Genomic DNA, 19,844 nt, shown 5'->3' with positions numbered 1-19,844 from the left:
CCTGGAGGGCTCTGGTCCATGGGGTCGCAAAGAGTCAGACACTTAGCAACTTAACACCTTCCTTTCACTTACGAAATCCTAGGACACACAGCACAGCCTTTCTGTTCCATACCTGTTCGTTCTGTCTGGGTGCGGAAGCTCACCGAGTCTTCAGGTCACAGATGACACTGGCTCCTCCCTTTCTGTGGAGTCGAGTGTTTGCACTCTGCATCCTTTTTCCCTAGTGATCTTGATTAGTGCATCCACTGTGTCTGTGGATGTAGCTACCCACATTAAAGGGGTGGATGTTGAAGGCCAGGCTGAGCCCCCAGGGCCCCATGTGCAGCCTGGAGCCCAAACATGTCCCCAGTCCCAGGCCTCAAAGCACCCTGGGACTGGGTTAGCCTCCAGTTCTATCCCGAGCCTCCCTGGCCCAGTGATCTAGGCTTTACTGTCTGTCGAAGTGTTAGTCGTGTCCGACTCTTTGCTACCCCAGGGACTGTAACCCACCAGTCTCCCCTGTCCATGGAATACTCCAGACAAGAATACTGGAGTGGGTTGCCATTTCCTTCTCCGGGGGATCTTTCCAACTCAGGGATCGAACCCAGGCCCCCTGCATTGTAAGCAGACTCTTTACTGACTGCCCTTAGTTATATCCTGTCGCTACTATGAGAAAGGCATTTCTCAAGTGAAAATGCTGATGCCCTGAGAGGACTGAGGGAAAGGTGACCAGCTTCCTGTACCTGCAGGAGGCTCCAGAGCAGGAAGCAGACGGGTCTCAGCAAGGTGGACCGTGTGCGCGGGGCCCACTGACCGCCCCTTCCAGAGTTTCACAAAGGCTTTGTGAACAGACCTAGGCGGCAGACTGCCTACTTTTTAATGTGACAGTGGCATTTTCTATTTGGTCTTGATTTGAAATCTCCAACCTGAAGCCATTTATTGAATAACGGGACCAACCCCAGGAATCTCATCTTCTGGTCGGCTGAGCACTTATCAAGAGCAGTCCAGCTGAGAGGAGGCAATTTAACCGCCACTCAGACCCGCCGTGTGACATGCAGCACCAGCTGAAAATATGTTTATTTTCTGGCCACACTGCGCAGCAAGTGGGATCCCAACTCCCCAACTGGTGGGGGTTGGTGGGGGTGGGGTGGCAGGGGGAGGAGGGGGAAACCCACTCAGTGGACAGGATCTCAACCACTGGATCACCAGGGAAGTCCTGTGAATGTTCTTGAGGAGCGGTCAGGGGCGTCCCCCTGCACTGAATTTGGGGTGGGCAGCTGCTCTCAGCTTCCTTTTCATCTCAAGCTGTCTTGCTAGGGCCTGGCGGTGAGGACCCTCAGGATGAGCCCCACTATCAACGAGCCCACTGCCACCCCCAGAGCAGCCCCCCGGCGGAGAGCCAGCTGCTTGGCTGACAGCCGGCCGGCAGGGGTGGGTAGGGCGTGGACTGCTTCTGGAGTCCTGAGGAGGACCGGGTGGCCCCCGGGCCTCGAGTAGGTCGTCAGGATCACGCCAGGGGAGCTGCCTGTGGCCACTGCAAGGCAAACAGAAGCCGGCTCAGCCCTGGGTGGGGGGCTGTGGAGCCACAGGATTGACCCCCTGCCTCACAGCTGGAAACACGTGGGACAGCATCCTGTAGACCTGATGTGCAGACAAGGCTGAGATCAGATGGGGTCAGACGACGTGGAGGTGCGTATCCTTCACCAGCGACCTCAGCATGTGACATGCTCTGTCACGCTGCCTCCCCCACTCTCTGGCAACACTGAAGCCCCCGAAGCCCCCAAAGCCTGTGCCGGCTCTCCATGCCCACCCCAATCAAGGCACAGCCCAGGATGAACAAGGTGAGGCTGCAGAGATAACCAGGCTATGGTCTGTGGACACACAGCCCTGGGCTCAGGCCAGAGGCGGGGCAGCAGAGCTCCAGTCTGACAGGGTGTGGAGGGGTGGGCGGGAAGGGCCCCCCACACTGGTTATCAAGCCAGGCTGACCTGCCCAACCCTTGGCTGCAGGCCTCCTGCCCACATTGGAGCTGGGTGGTGACAATGCGCCCTGAGATCAGATGGTTGGTGCTCAGACCTCGTCCCCTAATTTAGCAGCTAGCTGCAGGACAACAGGGAGGAGATCCAAGCACCCAACCCACACCCTCGTCTGATGACAGGACCAAGGGTCATAGCCTCCCAGGCCAGGACAGACAGGGCCTGCTTCCCGGGACATCAGTGTCCCCTCCTGGTGTCAGAACAGATGTCACTGTCACATTGAGGAAGAGAAGCAGCCTGGGTGCTTGTGGTTCCTGGCCGCCCAAGCACACAGGGCAGTGTTACCTGAAGACACGACCGCTTTCTCAGGCCCGGGCCTGGGTCCGAGGGCCATGCTGTCAGTGCTCCCCAATGGCGGCAGTCCTGCATGTTTCTGCGCCTGAAGGAGAGAGAGTCGCCAGGTCAGCCTGCCAGCTGCCCATCCACCCGGCCTCAGCTGAGCCCTGCAGGCTGAGCAGGATACACACGGTCACACACAGCCACACCTCGGGGCCTCCAGACCACTGCAATAAGGCGAATAATGCAGGCAGAGGGCTTTTCTGGGTTCCTGGTGCACATAAAAGTAATGTTTGCACAACACTGAAGTCTGCTAAGTGTGCAAGACACCTTGTCCATACCGCAGTTTAAATGATACTTCCTGGCTGGAAAATACCATCACCTGAGCCTTAAGCAGGTCATATTTTTGCGATGGTGACATCAGAATTCAGTGATCACCCCTCACCATAAATGAGAAGATTTGAAATATGATGAGAATTATGAGCAAAGTGTGACCCAGAGACACAAAGCAAACAAATGCTGTTGTGAAGGTGGTGCCTGCCAACTGACTGCCTTGCTCAACGTAGGGTAGCACCAGATCTTCAGCCTGCAGAAACCACAATGCCCAAAGTGCGGTGAGGCCAGACCTGCCATGGCCATGGTCTGGGAAACTGTAAGTGGCGCTCTTTTAGATATGAGTTGATCCATTGTCTCAGATGCCAGGAGGACTGGATCCTCATACAAAGGCGAACCCACACCCTCTGGGTTTCAGGGTCTGAGCCATAGAAGCAAACGCCAGGCTGCCTGTTTCAGAAGTGCTCCCAAGAGGACAGCAGACAGGGTGCTGTAGGTACCTTTTCCAAGGTCACAGCTCACCCTCGGGGTCATCGGGAGCCCTCTGCTTGAGTTTGAACGGGGTGGGGGTGGGGGGCGCTGAGGATGGTGTCTGGCATGGTTTCTCTGGTAACGGGAAGGGCACTCACCTCCTCTGCAGCCCGCTTCCAGTCCATCCGGGCCGTGTAAGTGACGAAGGCAGCGGTGGCCAGCATGACACAGACCAGCATGCCCAGCCAGAGGCCTGCAGGATACGGGGGCGAGTGAGGGCATCGACGATCACTAGGCCTTCCCCCCTCCCCCCACACCACGTACCCATGATCCCCATCCCGACCAGGAAGGTCAGCACGACACCCAGCGGGAGGCCGATGGCGTAGTACATGACGGCATTCACCACGGCCCCGAAGGCCTGCCTGCCGGTCCCACGCAGGACCCCAGCGTAGAGACACTGCAGAAGGCAGAAGGGCTGGGGGTTGGTGATGCTGAGGTGACGGTGGGTCTTAGCAGTGGGGCTTCCTCAGGAATCTACAGGCCTCAGCCTTGTTTAAGTCCACAACATGGGCTAGGAGGGGCCCTCGTCCCCCTTCCTTCATGGAGGGACCTGCCCAGGGTCACACAAGGCTGCTGCGTTTCAGATACAGTGGGAGGGGTGGACTGGGAGTTTGGGGTGAGCGGATGCAGACTATTACATACATGATGGATAAACAAGGTCCGAATATAGAGCACAGGGAACTGCGTTCAATATGCTATGATAAACCACTATGGAAAGAATATTTTTTAAAATGTACACCAACTCAACGGACATGAACTTGGGCAAACTCCGGGAGATAGTGAGGGGCAGGGAGGCCTGGCTGCTCTCCATGTGGTAGAAAAGAGTCAGACACGAATTAGCAACTGAACAACAATACATATATGTATAACTGAATCACTTTGCTATACAGTAGAAATTAACACATTATACATCAACTATTCTACAATGAAAAAAAGAACATTAGTACTTTGGCCACCTCATGTGAAGAGTTGACTCATTGGAAAAGACTCTGATGCTGGAAGGGATTGGGGGCAGGAGGAGAAGGGGACAACAGAGGATGAGATGGCTGGATGGCATCACTGACTTGATGCACATGAGTTTGAGTGAACTCCGGGAGTTGGTGATGGACAGGGAGGCCTGGCATGCTGCAATTCATGGGGTTGCAAAGAGTCAGACATGACTGAGCGACTGCACTGAATAAAAAGATAATTACTATGGGTTGGCTTGTGCCCCCCCCACCCCCGCCAAAGATGCTGAAGTCCCGACCCCAGGACCTCCAAATATGACCTTAATTGGAAATGGCATCTCTGCAGAAGACCAAGTTGAGATGAGGTCATCAGGGTGGACCCTACCCCGAGAAGACGGGTGTCCTTGTGAAAAGGAGAAACTGGAACACAGACGTGCAGAGGGGGAAGACAGTGTAAATAGACATGGGGAAACAATGCCTCCTACATGCTTAGGGGCTCCTGAGGGTTCCAGAAGCTCAGCAGAGCCTGGAGTAGATCCTCCCCTGGTGCCTTGGATCTAGGACCTCTGGTCTCCAGAACTTCGAGACAATCCATTTCTAGTATGTTAGGTCACTTGGCTTTGCGTGCTTTGTCAGGGCAGCCCTGGCAGGCTCAGACAACAAGAACCCGATGTCTACAGTGGACAAAGACACAAGCGGACACTTCACCCGAGGAGACATGCAGATGGAAGGGGCTCGGCGTTAGTCATTCAGGAAACGCACATCAGGGACTCCCGGGTGGTCCAGTGGTTAGGGCTCTGTGCCCGCACTGCAGGGAGCCTCGGTTTGATCCCCGGTTGGGGAACTAAGATCCCACGTGCCGTGTGGCATGGCCAAAAAAATAAATAAATAAATAAATGTACATTAAAACTACATTGAGATACCTGTATAGACTCATGAGGATGGCTCTAATAAAAATGAGCAATAATATAAAAAAGTTAGTTTCTGCTGTAAAGTGATCAGTTCTACATACATATATAGTCTTTTTCATATTCTTTTCTATTATGGTTTATTACAGGATACTGAATATAGTTCCCTGTGCTATACAGCAGGACCTTGTTGTTCACCTGTTTCAGATAGCAGTGTGAATCCTGTATGATTCCACAATGTTGGGTACATGTCCTTAAACATTTGTCAAAACCCATAGAACGCATACCAACCATGAACTGTGGACTTAATGTATCAATATTCTTCATCAAGTAAACAAATGTCCTGTACTTACACATGATGTAAATAAAAGGGGGAACCAGGGGAGGGGCTTATGGGAACTCTGTATTTGCTCAATTTTTTTGTAAACCTAAAACTGCTCTTAATCTACTTTTTCCAATTTCAAGACAAACAATAATACCAAGAATTAGCAACACAGGGGAGGAACTGGAATCCTGGTACATTGCTGGTGGGAATGTAAAACGATACAGTTGTTTTGGAAAGCAGCTTAATGGTTTCTTACAAAGTTAAAGGTAAACTTACGCTTCAACCTAACATTTCAACTCCTTAAGACTCTACTAAGGGGCAGGAAAACATACGTCCACACAATGACTCATACTTGAATGTTCCCAGCAGCCTTAGTCACAGCAGGCCACACTCAAAACAACCCAAATGTCCATCACCTGATGAATGGGTAAACAAACATGTTACAGCCACAGAGTGGACTATTATTCAGCCACAACAAGGAATGAAGTCCTGAAAAACGCTACGCCATGGACGAACCTCAGAAACATTTCAAGAAGTGAACGAAACCAGGCACGAAAGACCACATACTCTGTAATTGCATGTCTATAAAATAATCAGAAAAGGCAAGTACGCACAGACAGAAAGTGGGTCAGTGCATTGCCAGGGGCTGCCCGTGGGAGCCGGCAGTGACTTCAAAGCAGGCCCCAGGAATTCTGTGGGGGTGACGAAAACAGTCCACACTGGATTACAGCGCTGGTTCCACAAGTAGACACTTACTTAAAGGTTTGACTTATGCATGTAAAACGCATGAATTTTTGGTATGTAAATTATAACTCAAGAAAGGCATAAAAAATATAAAATAAAAACTAGGTCCATGGAAAACTTAAATTAAGAATAATATAGGGCTTCTCTGGTGGCTCAGTGGTAAAGAATCTACTTGTCAATGGAGTCACGGGTTTGATCCTGTCTGGGATGGTCCCACATGCTTTAGAGCAACTAAACCCGTGCACCACACTATTGGGTCCTAGTGCCCTAGAACCGCAATGACTGAGCCCCTGCACCCAAGAGCTCCACAGCAAGAGAAGCCTGAGCACCGCCACTCGAGAGTAGCCCCCATTCCTACAACTAGAGAAAAACCTGAGCAAGTAACGAAGACCCAGCACAGCCAAAAATAAATAAAATTATTAAAAAAAAAAAAAAAAAAGAACAACACAGATCTAAGGAGTTCTCTCAGAGAAGGCAATGGCACCCCACTCCAGTACTCTTGCCTGGAAAATCCCATGGACGGAGGAGCCTGGTAGGCTGCAGTCCATGAGGTCGCTAAGAGTCGGACATGACTGAGCAACTTCACTTTCGCTTTTCACTTTCATGAACCGGAGAAGGAAATGGCAACCCACTCCAGTGTTCTTCCCTGGAGAATCCCAGGGACGGGGGAGCCTGGTGGGCTGCTGTCTATGGGGTTGCACAGAGTCGGACATGACTGAAGCGACTTAGCAGCAGCAGCAGCGGCGGCAAGGAGTTCTCTGGCAATCCAGTGGAGCTTGTACTGCAGGCAGCACCAGTTCCATCTCTGGTCAGAGAATGAAGATCCCGCATCCCGCGTGGTGCAGCCAAAAAATAAAATTTTTTAATGAAAAAAAATATAGACAAATAGATAGATAGATATAACCGGGAGTAAAGATAGTAGATACAGCGATGCACACTGCAAGACCCCAGCAGTTGTGAGCTGTGAATCTGCTGCGGGTTCCCTGGTGGGCAGTGCTGCCTTAGGAGCATTTAGGAATGCAGAGCCCTCTGTGGCCTGACCCTGCAGGAGGAGTTTCTCAGCTGTGGCCTCACCTTGGAGCTAGAGAAGAAGTAATTATAGTGTCCCTGCAGAAGCCATAACAGAGCCCAGAAGAGGGTTTCTTTTAATGTTTTGCAATTAAAGCTGTGAATTTGATGACAAAACCCAGCCCAAAGCAAGCAGTCCTGATGAGGTCAGAAATGTGCTACAAGCCTGTGCCCAGCTAGATTCGAAGGCCAGCCCTGGAATGTATGGGGAACCGGCCAGAGTGACAGGGCTCTGGGGAAAACTCTCCATGAATATACTTTCTCCCAACGGTTCTTTCTTTGCTTCCTATGAGAGCTGATGACGACTCTGTGTGGGTTCTTGCGTCCTGCCCCTTGCTGCTCTCTAAGCACACGCTCCAGGCAGAGACTTGGAGCTTCCTGCAAGATTGCCCAAGGCGTGAAGACGACGACCCAGGGCTTCAAATTCTGCTCAATAAATGAGACTTTGGTGTTCGCTGTCTCTATGCCAGGCTGTTAAAACATTCACAGAATTCAGACTTGCACTCAATGGGACCTGCTCTTCAGTGATCCAAGCGGAAAGTTGGACCCCTCCGTACTCTGGGTGCCTCTATTCTGGAAACCAGTGTGGCCGCTCCTGGCCGGGTGGGGCCTGGGTCAGAGCTGTGCCCTGCTCCCCATCCCCCACCCGATCCTGGGGAACAAGGAAGAAGAGGGTTTATGATTCTGCACTGAAGAGTGGTCAGTATTTTGCTAATCTATGTGCATCTCAGTAAATCGGAACTGCAGGAGAGAAAGAGGGGGAGGCGTTATTTTGAATAATAATAGATCCAACAAGAGCTGCCACTTTGTAGTCAGCCCTAATCAGGCAGCTCAAGCTCACAGCCCTGAGCTGCTGGGGTCGGGGCAGGGGTTGGGAACATGGGGGTCGGAGCGGAACTCACACAGAGGGCATCAAACAGCTGGAAGAAGATGTACAGCGGCAGGACCTTGTTGACCAGGGCAACGACTTCCCTGCAGGGACAGGGGACTGTGAGACACAACCTTGGCCTTGTCTATTCCGCCCTGCCCCCACCTTCTGCGAGCCTAGGTGGTGGCTCCAGGCCAGGCTAGGCCGCTCCTGTCCCTGAGTCTCCCTGTGTGTGGGGTACACATCCGAACCCCCCAAGGAGCCCCGGCAGCTCTGCCCTGCCCTTCGGTCGGCGCCTGGTCTGTGCACGGGCAGCAGCTGAGGCCCCCAATGCAAGGCGAGACCTACTCATCATTGGTGAAGATGTGGCCCAGCTTGTTTCTCAGGAGGCTCAACAGGATGCCCACAACCAGCGAGGTTCCGACTGCAAGAGATGAAGGCGGTGAGGCCGACCCAGCCAAGGGAGGAGCCTGGCTCCCCTCAGCCTGAGCCAGCCCAGCCACATGTCCACTTGGATGAAGACCCTCATCTGTGGTCCCGTGATGACAACATGCAAAATGCCCTTCCTCCCGTGGTTCTCAAAATGGGGTCCCTGGACAAGCAGCTGCCTAGGGAAGCAGATTCTCAGACCCCCATCTCCGACCGACTGAGTCAGAAACTGCTGGGGGCGGGGGGAGGTTCGGGTTTTGACACCCTGCTCCCCTACCCCACCCCCAACCTAGGTCTAAAGCCTGAGAACCACCGCTCTCCATGAAGAGCTGATCTGAGCCTGGCAGCTGCAGAAAGCAGAGACAGGATGGATGCAGAGGGGTCCTTCTGAGGGTCGCTACGAGCAAGCCCCAAGCTCCTGGGCACTCAAGGAGGCCGAGCTCACAGTAAGACCTAGAGGGCTGGGAGCCTGGTGAGGAAGGGCTTTCCCAGCGTCGCACTATGTGATGGAAACTGCCGGCCCAGACCCCCAGTGGTGGGGAAGCGGCCGGAAGGGGCACAGCAGGCTTGCTGCTCTGGGCCACGTAACAGGTACACAGGCTTGAAAGGTAGCTGTGGCTCTCAGAGTCTCCCCTGGCCTAGGCCTGATCCCACCCACCTGTGCAGAGGGTGCCTGAGATGGCTGATCGCTTGGCTTGCACGGTGTCTGCGGCTCCCAGGGCTGTCCCCACTCGGACACAGACCGCGATGCTGAGCCCCATGGGGATCTGGGCTCAGAGACAAGAAGGTACGGTCAGCCCCCCTCCTACCCCAGGCCAAGAGGGAGGGAAGCAGGGTGTTCCTGGCTGCTGGTAACCAGCCATGAGATTGGCAGCTGGCAGGTGGGGTGGGGGTACCCCAAGCAAGCCAGCCAAAGCCCCACCCTGGCTGAGCCATCAGACACCACAGGCAGCCAAAATCAACACACAGCCAAAACCTCATGAGTAAACACGATATAAAGAGGCGAGTGTAGTCATAAGTCTGTCAGAAAAGGTCCCTGCGAGAAAAACATCGACACCACTTGCAACATAAGAATCACCTTATAAATCAGTTTTGTACAGGTAGGTTTTTGCGACTCCCTTGATTAAAGCTGTGGTCACAGAGTATGCACCCCAGGAGGCTGGCAGAGGCTGCACAAGCGACACGGGATACCCCACGTGTCCTTGAAGAGGAAGGAACTGTGGAGAGTCCTTTCCCCGGCAGAGGCACGGAAGGGCCCCCAGAGGGCTCTGTTCCCCAGAGCCCACCACTAGGGGTGTGCAAGAACATGGACCCACTGCCAAAGGGAATGTCCTGTTTTTCAAAAAAGTGCAAAAATCCAGATAGTGACGTGAAATCTCCCAATTTTAAACGATTCCAATCAATTCAAAACAATTCCAACATGGAGAGTTCTGTATCACCCTTGGCAGAATGGCTGTGGGCCACGTGTGCCTGTTAGGGCCTGGGTCTGGGGGACACAGGAGGTCTGGAGGGTCCCTCAGGAGACAGAAATGGCCTCTGGGGGGACAGCTGCCCCTCCCCCTCTGACACCCCCAGGCTGTCAGGGGGTTGGGCTGGGGGCAGAACAAAAGGTGCCCCCCATGAGCCTCACCATGTAGATGACGGTGGCCACCTCGTAGATGACCGCTTGGGCAGAGAGGTCGAGCACGCTGAGCAGGCCTGCAGAGGCGCGGCGGGAACACAGTGAGTGCCCAGCCAGCTGACCAACAGCCCTGGGCTGACAGAGTGCCCCTTGCTCTTGGGGCCAAGGGGCCAGTGGCTTCCAAGGTCAGATACAGCAAAAACCACATTTCTACTTGGCATTCAGCCTTCCAGGAGACCCCTGCCTGGGTGTGCCAGGGTCAGGGTCCCTCTCCTGTGTACATGGTGTGATGAGGGAGGGAAGAAAACTGGACCAAGGTCAAGAAGCCTGAGTTCAGCTCTTGGCCCTGTTGCGGTGACTCTGGACAGCCTCTTTTACTCTTAGGACTCAATTTTCTCATCTATAAATGGGGTCCGGGGTAGTCTGGAAGGTCTCTTGGGGCCATTTCAGCCCTGGTGGTTTGGACTCTGATCCGAGTTGGTTGATGAGCACAAGATGTGCCGGTTGCACCAGTTCCATCTCACTCCATCTCTGACTGAAAACCATGCCCGGGTGTCCACTCCATGCCAGACCTAGACTGGGCAGTGCTGGGCCTAGGCCTGCCTGCTGGACGCTCACAGTCTGGCAGGGAGCCAGGCCGGGCAGGTGAACCACCTATCCGGGGGAGGGGGCTCCCCACATCCCGCCGTCCCACATACCCACGAGGAAGCTCCCGATCTCGTAGGCCCACCATTCGATGCACAGCATCAGCATGCTGGGGATAGCCAAGCGGAAGAAGGGGCCCCAGTCCTGCAGGCACTCCCAGGACCAGCCTAGGAGCAGAAGCCAGCTGGCTGAGCCCTCGTCCGCCTTGCAGCCCAGCCAGCCCACCCACCACCGGGGCCCACAGCTTTTGGCTCCACACAGCAAGCCCTCTTGCCTGGAAAATCCCATGGACGGAGGAGCCTGGTAGGCTGCAGTCCATGGGGTCGCTAAGAGTCGGACATGACTGAGCGACTTCACTTTCACTTTTCACTTTCACGCATTGGAGGAGGAAATGGCAACCCACTCCAGTGTTCTTGCCTAGAGAATCCCAGGGATGGAGGAGCCTGGTGGGCTGCTGTCTATGGGGTCGCACAGAGTAGGACACAACTGAAGCGACTTAGCAGCAGCAGCAGCAAGCCCAGGCACTTGGCACCAGGCAGGGTGGGGACGGGAGGAGGGTACTGGCTAACACCTTGGGCAGCACCCCTGGGTGGGAGCCTGGGCTGGCAGACAGCCTGGCCCTTCCTAGGCCCTGCCTCCTAGGATGAAATTTTAGCTCTTATCTCTGCCCCATCTCCCTGAAGGGCTGCTGGGAGGGTGGCACGACACCAAGGTGCCGGGAGGTTTCACAAGGCAGACAGGGTTGTACAGCCATGGGGGCCAGAGAGGGACCCACAGTCCACACAGCCAGCTTTCAGGGGCTAAAAGCTCAGCACCTAGGCCTAGGAGCAGGCTCAAGCCCACTTCTGTGATTTGTGGTGAATGACAAACTCTCTTGGCACCAGCTTCCTCCATGTAAATAAAAATGGAGTTAATGAGGAGTCGTGAAGCTTATCCGAGCAATGTGGGTGCACCCTGCTGCTGGCACCCAGCATTCTGTCCAAGTTGTCATTCAATCTCCAATAGGAGCCAGGAAGCTCCTGGCCCATCCCCAGCAGGGCTGTGCCCCGTGACACACTGGACTGGGAAACCGGGCCTCTAGGGGTGGGGTGCAGAGGCCAAGAGGCAGGTACAGAGATGGAGAGAGGGTGTAGAAATAGGGGGTGGGGAGGGGGTGGGCCCTGAGGGATGTGGGGGCAGGCCTGGGGCAGGGCTCCTCCAAAGGCTCCAGCTGGCACCCTGCCCATGAAATGAAGGCCCTGGGCTGGTGCTGGCGGCACCTCCTCAGCAACCCCCTCCCTGGGTGGGGGCCCCCTCCACACCTGCCCATGTCTCCAGATGCAGCTTCTTCAGCACGATGTAGAACAAGAGGAAGACAGCCTGCGAGAACTGGGAGACTGTGTTGGCAAATGCGGAGCCCCTGACAGAGGAGGGAAGGCTGGGCTGGAGCAAAGGCCAACTCCAGCCCTGGGGGCAAGGCGGGGACAGGCCTGCTTCATCCCCAGTTCCCCACGACCCCTCTGTGGCTGAACAGTGTGGACAGCCTCCACAATCCTTGTTGTGACGGGACTGGTTGCCCCCTCAGGGGTAGCCAGGGCTCCGGACCAGGCCACCACAGCCCCTGCCCACCTGATCCCCCAACCAGCCCCTGAACGCCTTACCCACCTGAACCCCCCAACACTTGACCCCTGCAACCAGGCCCTGCAGCCCCCTGCTCACCTGACCCCCTGGCCCAGCACAGAAACCAGGATATAGTTGGCCAGGCCGTTGACACAGTTGCCCACGATGCCGCTGAAGACTTGGGGCCAAACGATGCCCTGAAATAGGGGAAAACTGGCCTCACTGAGTGGGGGGACACCGGGGGGGCACAGGCTGGGGGCATGCAGCTCCCCACAGACCCATGTGGAGGTCAGAACAGGGACCCCAGGCACTCCTCCCCTGCTGGGCAGCGCGGTACAGGGTAGGGGGCAGCTCCAGCTAGGGCCCTGTACCTGATTCTGTAAGTACTTGGCCTGCAGGCTGTAGAGAAAGTTTGCCTGTGTAAATAAACACACACAGACACAAGTAAGCAACACCTCCACATGGAGAAGGACAGACACTGCTGAGATGAGCGTGGGGCCACTGCTTCACCAGAGCACGACCGACCCACAGATATGCGCCGTGCTGGCCTGTGCCCCCGCCCTGCCTGAGCGGTGGTGCCGGGATGGGGCCAGCGGGCCGGGAGGGTGGACCTGAGAGGGGCTCCAGTGCTCCGGCAAGAACAAGAGGGACTGGGCCCCTGGCCGCCAACTGGGCCTGTTCACAGAAGGGCCACCAGAACCCACAGGTCGGGGCTACCCTAGGACCTGTCTCTGGCTGCCAGAGACAAGACTCTGGGTGGAGGGGCCTTGGGCAGAGGGAGTGGGGGTAGGGAGGGTGGAGGCCACCAGTAGCCTCTGCAGAGCAGGGTGAAGACCTCAGAGGAGTCCACGGAGGACAGAGGGGGCCTGCATGTGTGTGTGTGTCTTGGGGGCATTTCTCTGCGCTTCCTGCCCTGTCAAAACCTGGCCCAGGCCTATGGCCCCTGCCCACCCTCCCTGCAGCCCTCCACCTCTCTTCAGGACTGCAGTCAGCAAGAGTGTGCCACTGGATTCAGGTACTGGCTCTGTGCCTCCTGTGAGCGGTGTGGCCTTAGGCCACTTACTTAACCTCTCTGTGCCTCGGTTTCCTCACCTAAAAAGGGGATAATACTGTGCGTGTGAATCCTTGCTATTTATACATACATTTATACACAATGCTGATATTGCAAAAGTGCTTACAAAACAGCATTTGGCACATTTAAGAGTCCCAAGAGTTGAGTTAGCATCATGACTAAGACACGTGATGCTTCTCACCCCACAGGGAGTTATGTTCTGCAGCATCTTTGTCTGGGAGGGAGGGGTTTTGTTGATTTGATAAAGTGGCTACCATGATGATAACTTGGAAGTTTCCCCTGACCCAGCCCCAGGGGCCCTGTTGGACAAGACACCTTCACTTGGTCTAAAGAGCCAAAGGTTTAGAGAAGAAAAACCAGACTTTTCAGGTGGTTTCCATGATACAGGAGAAATCTGGAGCCCCAAAGAAGTCATGGCACTAGGCTTCCAGATGGGAGGGTGTGGCTGGGGCTCCCTGACAGCCCTGGTGTCCCCTACGGGCTCACCCCAACCCTCTCCCTTCCCAGGCCCATCCTCAAGAGCTCTGTCACTGGTGCTGGGAGGATATAGGAGGGCAGAGCAAAGGAGGATGGGGGGTGGGCAGAGTGAGGGAAAGCAGAGGTGGGCAGTGAGGGAAGACAGCGGGGCAGAGAGGGAAGACAGAGTGGGGCAGTGTGAGGGGGGATAGAGGGGGGCAGAGACAGAAAGGTGGACTCCCCTGAGACAGCCTGCCACGTGGTGACACGTCCACTGAACCACAGCAAATCACACCGTGCAGCCATGAGTCCCGAGTGGACACGTGGACCACTGCTGCTGCTAAGTCACCTCAGTTGTGTCCGACTCTGTGCAACCCCATAGACGGCAGCCCACCAGGCTCCCCCGTCCCTGGGATTCTCCAGGCAAGAACACTGGAGTGGGTTGCCATTTCCTTCTCCAATGCATGAAAGTGAAAAGTGAAAGTGAAGTCGCTCAGTCGTGTCCAACTCTTAGCGACACCCATAGACTGCAGCCTACCAGGCTCCTCCATCCATGGGATTTTCCAGGCAAGAGTACTGGAGTGGGGTGCCATCGCTTTCTCCACATGGACCACTGGGTGGGGCTCAAATCTCAGAAACTTATCTGTGTGGATGGACTGCTTACTTAGTATTCAATAAATTAATAGAAAAAGAACATTCAATAACAACTCTTAGACAACATTTGTTAAAGATTACAGTCCTAAACACAAAAGTAGAAGCCATTAAAAAGTTCAAATAAAATAAAGGCAAATGCTTCTATAATCCTGCAATGGGGTGACTGTTCTTAAGCTCATCAAAGACAGACATCATAAAGGATGGGATTTATGGATCTGTTATGCACACATTAAAAATTCTTTAAGAAAAAAGTATCAAAAAATTAGAAGGCAACTGAAAAACGTTTGTGACACATATGTCAAAGGAGTGAGATATTATTTAACAAGAGTTAAAATAATTAGAAAGAGATTAATCCACTAAAATAAGCAAAGGATGTGGGCAATTCACAGAAGGAAAACAAATGATCAAAGATATGAAAAAAACATTCAAATTCATTTGCAATAATGTGCATGTTACAATAACCTATGTCTAATTGGAGAAAACATTTTCATAATACTCTGTGCTGATGAGAATATTGTTCTTGAGGGTAGAATTGATACAAACCAGTAAAGAAAGCCACTAACAGAGCAACTCCAATTCCAATAAGGCATCATTACAGACATTCACAAAGATTTTTCTACAAGAATGTTGATCACAACCTAATTTATAAGAGTGACCACTGCAAACAACCTAAGTACCCAACACATGGGGACTAGTTAATAAGTTATGGCAAAGGGGGCGGATACTGTGGGGCCTTTGAAATGGGTATTATGGACAGTGATTTGAGCATATCTAGAGAAGGCAATGGCACCCCACTCCAGTACTCTTGCCTGGAAAATCCCATGGACAGAGGAGCCTGGTAGGCTGCCATCTATGGGGTCGCACAGAGTCGGACACGACTGAAGCGACTTAGCAGCAGCAGCAGAGACTGACTAATGATATATTTGAAAGGGAAAAAGTGGGTTACAAAACAACATACACACACTGGCCCCACTTCACACTACAGGTGAGTCTCTATGTTTGGTAACACACACACTCATGAAGAGAAATAGCCCTGGAGAGAGAGATTAACCTGTCTTTTCTCTGGGATTATGGAAGATTTGAAATGTTTCTTCCCCAGGCTTTCCAGAATCTCTCCTGTAAATGGTTTTATAACCAGAAAAAGGTGTCGTGCTACTTTTTAAAAGTTCAATCTGCACCAACCACCGACTGCAATGTGACGTTTTCTCCGGCCCCTCTGGCCACCAGCATGAGGGCTGAGGGGCGCCTGGCCAGTAGGGGGTCAGGATCCAAGCTCCATAAGACAACTCACCGGCAGGCCTGGGATGTAGACCTGCACATACTCCTGGGCCAGCCTGCAGGAGAAAGAACCAAGCTCTGAGCCGAGCAGCCTATGCCCTGGTTGTGGGGAAAGGTTTGGCAGACTTTACCTCGAAAACAAGACCCCCAGAGACATCTGGAACCTCGGTGGGGGTGGGGTGCCAGGAGACGGGGCCCAAGAACCCAAGGACCCAAACACAGGGTCTCAGGGCTGGGGAACTTAAATTCGGGGAGATGTGAGGTTTGTAAGGGGGAAAACAAGGTTCCATCACGTTAAGAATTAACTACATGAAGTGCACATTAACAGGAAACAAGTGAGGTAAGGAAACATATCCTACATTAACAACACAGTGTGTAATTCCTCAGAAATGGGGTTCGGTCCTGTTCCCACTGTTTGTGATGTGGGGTGTGCACATGTCACTGCTTCCGAAGCCTCTGCGGGGCTTGGGCCCACGCTGGGACCAGACGAAAACAAATCCCATACAAATGCCTTTTCTCAATTAAAATGGGCTGCGGTCTGCCCCCTGCTGACCACAGCTGGAGCAGCATGCTGTGGGGGAGAGTCCCCAGACCAAGCCCCCATGGAACGGCTGGAGACCCAGAGAGGGCAGCACGGGCTGGAGTGGGCCTCCCAAGGTGACTTGGCCCTGCCCGCCCCGGCGCACCTGGACACAGCCGGGTCCTGCCTGCATAACAGCAGGATGAGCTGGGTGTTGAGGAAGAGCGCCCAGCAGGGCAGACAGCAGAGCAGCAGCACCAGCACGCCCCGCTGCAGGATGATGCCCACGTGCTTCTTGTTGGGGCTTCCGAAGCTCTGGAACACAGGGGTAACGCCCGCCCCGCGCCTGCCCTCCGCTGGCCGGCTGAGGGGGGTGGCGGGTGTGCTGGGCAGCCCTCCACCACTCCCCAATCCCACCCGGGGCTTCCTCTGAGGGGCTCAGCAGCTCAGAGTGACGGCAGCAGCTGTTTGCAGAACTCCAGCCCCTGTCCACCCACGGTGCCCAGTACTCCGACCACTCCTGATAGAGGAGGCACTGCCCACCCCCCACCATCCCTGAAGCACCAGCACATGTGAGTCTCCCTGGGGAGTGCACAGCAGCCAGGCCCACCATGAGCCCCAGGACCCCAGAGCTGAGCCCCTCCGGGTGGTGGGCCCTCTGAGGACAGCAGGCCCCCTCAGTGTGCGCTCAGCACACAGGGCCAGAGGATTCAAGGTCAAAGTCAGAGGACTGAAGGTCAGAGGGCTGTCTTTCACTCCAGTGCTCTCTCGCCCGGCCACCCTAGCAAGGGGAGGGTCTGGTCCCTAGATCATGTGGTCCCTGGGGGTGGGTGTACAAGGACAGCTGCCCCCCAAAGGCCTGCCTGACAGGTTCCCAGATGCAGGGGCCACTGGGGGGCCTCGGGTGGGTGCCCAACCCTACGCTTTCTGCAGCAGCCGTGGGACTGGCTCCGGCCCTGCTGGCTCCCGAGGGCCCACCTACCTGGGACATCAAGGTGTCACAGGCAGAGGACAAGCCAAACCCGATGGAAACTCCACAGACGTTGACAAACTGGAGCCACACACAGAAGAGAATGCAGGCTTTCAGGAGGAGACCAAGGGGGGACCCTGCACCCAGGGGGCTGCCCAGCAGCAGGAAACCCCTCCTGGCCAGGCCTGTGAGTGGGGTGTGCTCGGGTGAGGCCGGAGGCCCAGCTGTGCCCTCAGGCCGTGTCTTCTCCCAGAAGCCCAGGGGAGAAGGTCCTGGCTGTACTCACGGCCACTGAGAGGGTCACTGCTGCCAGCTCCACCGTGCCCAGGTGTCCGCAGAACACCGTGCTCACGACGTAGACCATGAAGTTCAGCATCTGGAAGAGGAACTGAAGGCCGGGGCCAAGGTCAAGGGCCCTGCTCACAGCCCAGCTCCCAGCAAGAGGCTCTCTAGGCCCTGACCCTCAAGAAGCCCCTCTGGGCCACAGGGCGAGTCACCCACAACGGAGGAGCGAGAGTGTGGCTGAGGCTGGGTGGCAGAAGGCCCGGGTCCTGCCCCCATCCCATGGGGCAACAGCATCAACCCCTGAGCTCTGGTTCCCCACTGGGGGCGCTGGAGTGGATACAGCTGGTGATGTTACTGTAACCATCTCGTCAGGCCACATGCAAACACAGAGGAGTGGAGTTAAAGACACCAAAACCCTAAGAAGCCTCTGTCCACATGGTGGGATTGGAAAGGAGTGTCTTCTTTTACTGGTATCCAAACTCTTACAAGGAGCACATATTTAGTAGTCTTTATGGTCAGAAAAAAAATGTACCTGGAGCCATTTTCCCTTTGAAAATAAATGGGCAAAGGCCCCTCTTCCAGTGCAAATGCCCGTGCAGGCACGCCTGGGCTCCCCTTGGCCTCTCGGGCCTTTCGGCCAGCCTCCCTGTGGGTTCCTGAAGGAGGACACCCCTGGTCCCTCTGATGGTGGGGGGGAGGGGGCTGCCCGCCGCTGAGAGAGGTCAGACCCCGCCAGGCTCTGGGTGGTGGCCCCTGGTGCCACCTGGACACCGTCACTGTGGGTGATTCCTGGGGAAGGCCTGGAGCAGCCCCTGCCCCCCGCCTCCTTACCAGGGGTCCAGAAAGGACGAAAAGTGTCCGTGCCTCAGCTCCAAAGCCAACGGGGACTAGCCTGCGGAGGGCAGGGCAGCGGCTCCTTCGGCCTTGGGGGACCGTGTCCTGGGGGCTGTCCATTCCAAAGCCCAGGCCACCCAGCCACACTGCACGGCTGAGCACCTTCTTGGCCAGCCTCACCCAGCCGGCCAGGGTAACCGTACAGCCTGGCTAATGAGTAAGGGGTGTACAGCCTGGCTAATGAGTAAGGGGTGGAGGAGGGGCCACTGCCACCCATGGGACCAGCCCTGCCCCCTGTGCGCACCAGCCCTGTGGCCTGACCCACTAGCCCTGGACAGAGGTCTGGGGACCCGGAGTCACCAGGCTGACCCCCTTCCAGGGGGTTGGCAGCAAAGGCCCAGGAAGTGCAGGTGTGGGGCAGGGCTGAGGGGGCCAAAGACTCTCTGTCCAGGTGAAAAGAGAGACACACTCAGGTGGCAAAGCCAGGGTCCCGAGGGGGGTTGGGGGGCAGGGGTCCGGGGTCAGTTCTGACAAAGGGCTCTCCGCCCCACAGATGGAGGGTACTCAGTGGTCTAGCCCACAGGCTTCCGGGTTTCCTTGGTGCTCCCCAGGGTGCTAAGCAGGTCAGGGTCAGCCCACCGTCCAGGGAACGGGTCCTTGGCTGAGGATCTGCAAACACCCCCCAGAATTTGTATGATGAAAACTCACAACTGCCTCCACGTCCCCCTCCATGCTCTCTGCCCCCTGTTGCTCACAGGAGCAAGGAAGTGAGGTGAGGTGGTGGGGGGTGTAGGAATCCCTGCCCTTCCACCTGTGTGGGGACTGCTCCCCTCAGGGTGGGGGCCGCCCAGGTGCTGACTTTCAAAACTCCACTTCCAGCCTTTTTCTACGAAGACCCCACTATTGTTGGGGTGACTGCAAATGCAGCCAGCACCACGTTCAGTGCCTGCGGGCTCGGGCCCAGGTTTGGTTTTCCAGGATTTCAGCCCATGTGAACTGGCACAGAGGCTTGGAGCAGAGCGGTCACCCAGTCCCACGCGGGATCCCCTGGCCAGGTGAAGATGCCCCTCTCCACAGCCCCCGCTATCAGGGGCGGCCGTGCAGCCTCTGCCCTGTGTCCTTGGTCTCAGACCCCCCCACAAAAGAGAGGAGCAGCAATTCAATTCTCAGGGACAGGGCCACAGACCCCAGGACTTTGGGACTCTCTCCCTTCTCAGGTGAGAACTTGCCCCACAATCCCCTGGCTCTGAGAGCATGCCCCACCACTTCCTCCCTCCTGGCAACGTTTGTCAATCATGGTTCTTTGGTGGAAACAGGAGAAACTAATTAACAGGAGGGGGAGAGAGAGTGTGGAGCGGGGGGGGGGGGTCAGCGTTGGCAGGTGATCTGGAAAGAAGCTGAGTGACTAGAATGAGAAAATCTGGGTTTTTAAGCGCAAGTCCACGAGATGATTAAGCTCTGAACAC

At 55.2% G+C, this 19,844-nt stretch overlaps 1 protein-coding gene across 3 annotated transcripts; it reads right to left on the bottom strand.

Annotated features, from left to right (window-relative positions):
- Positions 1–120: 120 nt before the first annotated feature.
- On the bottom strand, positions 121–18,558 carry SLC47A2 (solute carrier family 47 member 2). Of its 3 annotated transcripts, none has more exons than XM_019980662.2 (17): positions 18,376–18,558; positions 17,546–17,647; positions 17,272–17,340; positions 16,456–16,604; positions 15,783–15,825; positions 12,681–12,725; positions 12,409–12,506; positions 12,012–12,109; positions 10,764–10,877; positions 10,038–10,142; positions 9,103–9,216; positions 8,364–8,439; positions 8,050–8,119; positions 3,420–3,552; positions 3,254–3,348; positions 2,301–2,394; positions 121–1,513 (listed from the first exon to the last, which is right to left on the bottom strand). In XM_019980662.2, the coding sequence occupies exons 1-17, from the start codon at positions 18,496–18,498 to the stop codon at positions 1,293–1,295; spliced, it is 1,749 nt and encodes a 582-aa protein (XP_019836221.2). In that variant the 5' UTR covers positions 18,499–18,558; the 3' UTR covers positions 121–1,292. The 3 variants fall into 3 exon arrangements, with proteins under 3 accessions (XP_019836221.2, XP_019836222.2, XP_070629249.1); XM_019980663.2 differs by having other exon boundaries at positions 9,103–9,211; positions 10,075–10,142; XM_070773148.1 differs by having other exon boundaries at positions 9,103–9,211; positions 10,075–10,142; positions 12,409–12,725.
- Between the last annotated feature and the right edge of the window lie 1,286 nt (positions 18,559–19,844).

The sequence above is a fragment of the Bos indicus genome, chromosome 19, assembly GCF_029378745.1.
Source record: "Bos indicus isolate NIAB-ARS_2022 breed Sahiwal x Tharparkar chromosome 19, NIAB-ARS_B.indTharparkar_mat_pri_1.0, whole genome shotgun sequence".
Lineage (NCBI taxonomy): Eukaryota > Metazoa > Chordata > Mammalia > Artiodactyla > Bovidae > Bos > Bos indicus.
Note: the sequence above shows the minus strand (reverse complement) of the source record. Positions and strands in the feature narration are given on the sequence as shown.